The 6,125-nt window shown below is 49.1% G+C and overlaps 1 protein-coding gene across 2 annotated transcripts in view; it reads right to left on the reverse strand.

Annotated features, from left to right (window-relative positions):
* The window catches only part of LOC118317876 (desmoplakin), a 23,119-nt gene extending 22,301 nt beyond the window's left edge, over positions 1-818 (reverse strand). Inside the window, exon 1 of one of the 2 annotated variants that reach the window (XM_035646948.2) lies at positions 216-818. In XM_035646948.2, coding sequence (XP_035502841.2) covers positions 216-688 — 473 coding nt within the window. In that variant the 5' untranslated portion in view covers positions 689-818. The remainder of the gene's footprint in view (positions 1-215) is intronic. The other variant, XM_035646953.2, reaches the window with a different exon arrangement.
* Positions 819-6,125: the final 5,307 nt, after the last annotated feature.

The following is a 6,125-nucleotide window of genomic DNA, read 5'->3' on the forward strand; positions in this document are numbered from 1 at the left end:
TCAAAACTGCAAATACAATTTAAAAAACAACAACTTTATTTGATGATGTTTGACTTCGGGGACACTTGGGTCTATGGGACTTTGCAGCGGGACAGAGATGAATCCTGGGACAGAAGAGACGCTCGTGATGAATATTTCATAAGCAGAGGAGCAGCGACAGGTGGCAGCTGCAAGAGCACAGAGCAAAAATATGAACACCAAAAAATAATTCATACCTCATTCCCTCTGCCATGCCGCCTCCGGTGCTCATCATGCCGCATCCGCCGCTCACCATGCCGCCTCCGGTGCTCATCATGCCGCCTCCGGTGCTCATCATGCCGCATCCGCCGCTCATCATGCCGCCTCCGGTGCTCATCATGCCGCCTCCGGTGCTCATCATGCCGCCTCCGCCGCTCATCATGCCGCCTCCGGTGCTCATCATGCCACCTCCGGTGCTCATCATGCCGCCTCCGCCGCCTCCGCCGCCGCCGCCGCCGCCCAGCGTTCTGCTCAGCGTCGCGACCCCCGCGCCGCCCTTCGTGGTCTTGGAGTAGGACAAGGATTTGTATCCGTCCGCGTACGGGTCGTATCCGTTACCGCCGCCGTGCCAGTTCTCGCTCCGCGCGTAATGGTAGGTCCCCGCGCGCGCCAGGTCGCCCTTGGACCCGGCCCGGCGGTCCAGGTCCTGCTGGGACCCGTAGTAACTCATGCCGGGAGAAGGACGCAGGACGCAGGACGCAGGACGGGTTCCTCTCTGTGTGTCTCTCCCTCGGTCTGTCTCCGCCTGTCCGTCCCGCTGTCGCCGCCTCGGCCCCTCGGCTGCAGACTGCGACGCACCGCGGGAGGAGGATCTCTTTTGGAGCCCGGTGACCACACCTCTCCCCCCCCGCGTCTCACCCACATCCACCGGGCCAAGAACCGACCACTCCCCGCTCTCTCCTCCAGAATCAGCTGGAGTGGAGCCAGTGTGTGTGTGTGTGTGTGTGTGTGTGTGTGTGTGTGTTTGTGTGTGTGTGTGTGTGTGTTGTTGTACTTCTATCTTTGTTGGCACTCATTTGACTTCCAGACCAGCGGGGACATTTTTTTTTTATAGAAAAGTTAGGAACATTTGGTGCATTATGCGAAAGTTTGATGAATGTGAGCAACTTTTAAATTTAGATCGTTGTATAAACATTTCCTTCAAACATCTTATAACTTTAAAAAAGTTTTTGTTTTATGTACAGTATGGTTTTCTACATGTTTTGATAAGTTAGAACTCTGATATCTGCAGTGTCGAGCAGGTTGTCTCTCTTCAAGCGACAGTTGTGGTGGAGCTTGGAGACAAACTGCTGAGTGGACAGGTGAACAGGTGAACAACAGGTGAACAGGTGACCAGGTGACCAGGTGAACCAACAGGTGAACGGGTGAACCGGTGAACAGGTGAACCAACAGGTGAACAGGTGAACTGGTGAACAGGTGAACCGGTGAACAGGTGAACAGTTGACTTGGGGAACCAACAGGTGAACAGGTGACCAGGTGAACCAACAGGTGAACAGGTGAACAGTTGACTTGGTGAACCAACAGGTGAACAGGTGAACAGGTGAACCAACAGGTGAACAGGTGAACAGTTGACCAGGTGAACCAACAGGTGAACAGGTGAACCGGTAAACAGGTGAACAGTTGACTTGGTGAACCAACAGGTGAACAGGTGAACAGTTGACCAGGTGAACCAACAGGTGAACAGGTGAACCGGTAAACAGGTGAACAGTTGACTTGGTGAACCAACAGGTGAACAGGTGACCAGGTAAACCAACAGGTGAACCGGTAAACAGGTGAACAGTTGACTTGGTGAACCAACAGGTGACCAGGTGAACCAACAGGTGAACCGGTGAACAGGTGACCAGGTGAACCGGTGAACAGGTGAGCAGGTTGTTCATCCAGTGGAATTTGCAATTAGAAACATCCATCACGGTGCATCTCACCTCTCCCCCTCCTCAGGAATTTTACTCTCTCCCAACAGCCTCTCTGTCTGTTCACATAGAACAAGCTCACACACACACACACACACACACACACACACACACACACACACTCTTCTTAAACACTCGCCTGCAGCTGATGGGTGGGTCTCGCAGGAAAAACTTGTCTGACTGCAGCTCTCGAAATGTCACTCGCTTTGTTCCAATATTAAAATCGCACCGTTTGAGGGCTGTTCATACAGGATCAGTGGGTTGAGATGAAGCGGCGCACACGACCCCGATCCGCTGATTTATGCTTTGTCGAGACGCGTCCGACCACGTGTATCATTTAAACACATCACTTGTTAAATAAGAATTGTTTTGTGCCACATTATGTTACAATAACGTTCTCTGCAGCACGATCCAAGGAATATAAATGTTTTTCTGGCGAGGGGAATGAACACGCAAGCGATCCGTCCTGTGTCCATCTGCGATCTCGTTTGCATGGACGGAAATCCGCCTGCGTGGTGGAAAGAGTATCTAGTGTGTGAGGGACTCAAAGCGCCTCCGATCCTCACGGAGACACTTTGCATGTCTTTGATCAGGATGTCGTCATGACGTGGTCAAAACAAAAGCGCGATGAAGAAGTTGCCAGAGGAAGACGAAAAAGGAGAGGGAAGAACAACCATACAGATTATCAAGGCTGGATTACTGACAGTGGGGGGGCCAGGGCCCCGGGGCCTCGGACTGCACGCGGTGCTTGGCCCAAGACTTCTGAAGGAAGTTGAACGCCAGGGCCCTCGTGAGCTTAAGGGTGAGCTGACCACTAGGGCCCCTCAGTGCTCACAGTGTCAGGGCCTCTTGGCACTTAAAGACCGAGTTGACCACGAGGGCCCCTCGGCACCAAGAGTATGAGGGCCCCTGGGCCCCTCCGTGCTTAAAGCCGGTTCCCTCATTCTTTGCCGAAAACTAAATTGTGTTTCCATTGCAGTGACAGGAGGAGGAGGGGGGGGGGGGGGTGGCCTCCGAAAGACAAGGGCCCCGGGGCCTCACGGGACCATGATGCGGCCCTGCAGACAATACAGCAGCGATGTTTCCAGTGCATGTTTTCTTTTTTCTTCCTTCTCGTGCCCGGGCCGACGGTCTTACACTTTACAAGCACACCTCTGCACAGAAGCAGCTCAGCCCAGTTCTACCTCCCTCACTTTGGTCCAATAAAAGTCCACGAGCACAAATCATGACAAAGATAGTAAAACATTATAATAATAATAACATATGTTTTGCAAAGAGATTGAGCCTAAAACCTGCAGTTCACGCACAGACTCCCTGCACCACCCTGTCTCCCAATGAACTCTGCAGCGATTGAGGAATGTGGCATGTGTGTGTGTGTGTATGTGTGTGTGTGTGTTAGTGTGTTGGTCTGTGGGATTGCGAGTCATTTGTGTGAGCAGGCACGAAGGGAAACTACCAGAGAGAGAGAATCTTGAGCGTGGTTGATTATGGGGTGTTTGTTTGCTGTCTATGATTTATTGCAAACATTTGTTTGCCATTACCTCTCTGGGTGCAGAGGGATTTTATATTCTGGGGACATGCCGATGTGGAACATAAACAGCTCAGATATTCTGCTGTGAGTCTCGGAGCTCGTGTGTGCCACAGTGATTCACTGGGGGGAAAAAAACAAAAACTGCCCAAATATTTTTTCTCAGGGAACAAAAAAGGTGGGACACCTTTCCACCATCTAGTTATCGGGCCCCAGGCAGTTTACAGGAACACGCCTTTGCCTGTTCATGTGCACTTTTTTGCCAAAACAGCATTTTGAGGGAAGCTGCACTGTGTCCTCGCCCTGCGGCGGCTGAACGCTCCGGCTGCTGAGGACCGTGACGCTGACCTTGGACTCTCCAGCATGATAAGACCAGATATAGATCTGAGTTACCCGCTGCACGAAAAACCCCCTGCAGAATGAATCCACTACACGTGCCCCCCCCCCCCCCCTGCCCCCGTCTGGTGGAGTGAGTTATATCATTTCAGGGCGTGTATCCGAGGCGTAGTCCCAACTGTTCCCACCCTCAACCACCTTCCTTTCATTCCTGATCAGAAGAGGCAGGATAAGGCTTGCACCCTGTGTGATGGGCTTTCTACCGTTGCCTGGTTTTGGGGGTTGTGTCTGCAGAAGCTCGTGACTCGTACGGCTCAGACAGGAAACGAAACTATGAAGGGAGCATTAAAAACAAACAAAGTTGAAAAGTTGGAAATTGATCCAGCGCTGAATCGGCATAATCTCCGAGGCCAGGTTCTCGTCTCGTTTCTGAGAAAGTCAATTTGTCCCATGATCTATTTGATGCAGCGACGACTTTCTCTTGTTTGGTATCTGGACTGAATCCTGCAGTGACCTGTCGTTGCCTTCAGAACTAGAAATGTCCAAAATCTTGGCTGCACCAAAATGAAAAATGTTCTCACCCCTTTAGTTTCACTTATGTCTCTGAAGCTCCTGTAAATCAATATTTTTTTTATATCAACCAATTACATGACAGCCTGTTACATGTAAGATATTACTGTGACAAACCAAACAGAATTATCCCCAAAATTCTGCAGCTCAAGCTTACGATACTGTGTGTGTGTGTGTGTGTGTGTGTGTGTGTGTGTGTGTGTGTGTGTGTGTGTTCTAATTGTAACTAGCTAACTCCTACTGCATTCAGGTAGTAAAAGTTACAGTTAGCTAGCTAGCATTAGCAGTTTTATATTTCATTTATGACATGTTTTTTATATTATGCACAGATTTTGTTTTTTGTATGACATGTTTTTATGTTATGCATTGATTTATATATCAATGCATTTGTATCATATCCCATTTTATATTGCCCTGTTCTTATTTTCTGTTCAGCACTTTGTATTGCAATTTCGCACGGATTTGATGATTTGATTTGACTGTTGCACAAAAAATATGGTTATTTATTGATTTATTTTTGAAAAACTGAATAAATCCTTCTAATGAAAGAGCTTTCGACCACATGTGAGTCATAAATACATTAATCTGCCAAAAAGCTTTGGAGGCTCTGTGCTAAAACACTTCAGCTGGCATTTCTGAGGTCGTGAAAGATCAGTTTTACTAATTTTTTGAACACACATTAATGTAAAAAGTGAAAGTCCGTCTGATCGACTTCAAACTTGCGTCGTTTGTTGTTGAAGACCAGATTATTAAACTGAAATATCATCAGTGACACCACATAATTTGCTTTTTGCGTTTGTAAGATTTTTCTTAGATCACAATGCCACAAACCCACAGGCACATTGTGGACCTGCAAAAGAACTCAGGTGACTAGTTACTACAAGTAAGCTTGCACTTATCCTCCCTGGGCCGTTATAACCTTTCAAATGAATATGAATATGAATATATCTGACGCCTCTTTGATCCTCTCCACCTGGCTTCGCTCCACAGGCGAGCCGGGGGGGGGGCCTCCGGGCTCCACACCCACGGACACGCCTTCATGAGCGGCTGCAGTCGAGGGGAGGAATGCTGTTTATTAGTCCTGCTGTGAAGTGAAATCCCCTGGTCTGCAGACGCACACGGACGCGCGCGCACATCTCCTGCACCTCTTTGTGTCAGCGATTCGAGGCGTGTCCATACACCTCGTCGCGTAAGAGGAGAAGAGCTTTAATCGCTCAGGGTTTTTTCTTCTTCTTACTGTCTGAAGGGCTGTCTCATCTTGATCGGTACAACAATGAACAGTACAGAACGTGTGTGTGTGTGTGTGTGTGTGTGTTGTGCGAGTCGAGGGAAAGTTCGGTCATTCACAAAAGGATTAAAGGTTTTGATGAGTATCAAGGAAGACTCCTGGTGTTCAGGGCGTCGGCCGCTCGTCTGGCACCGAGCTCAGCTTCAAATATATAACTGCCAATGAGAACTAGTCACTGTGTGACCAGACTCCACACTTTGCTGCACACTGCAGCGGAGTCAGTTAAATGATTATCTGCAACCTGCAGTTATCTTAAAGGGGCAGTCAGCAATTTTTATCCGATACACTTTTTGGCCGAATCAAGTGAATACTTCCTCGCGGTCCGTGAGCTGTCCGTTCTGTGTGTGCGCGACGAAAAAAAAAATTTGCGTCTCAGCCCAGGCTCTGTAATATCGAAAAAACTAAATAACAGAGTTGGTGCGGACCGCACCACACTGCGAGTGCATCAGTGCGGACATCACTCGCCGACACCTTC

This window comes from Scophthalmus maximus, chromosome 13, assembly GCF_022379125.1.
Source record: "Scophthalmus maximus strain ysfricsl-2021 chromosome 13, ASM2237912v1, whole genome shotgun sequence".
NCBI classification, from domain to species: domain Eukaryota; kingdom Metazoa; phylum Chordata; class Actinopteri; order Pleuronectiformes; family Scophthalmidae; genus Scophthalmus; species Scophthalmus maximus.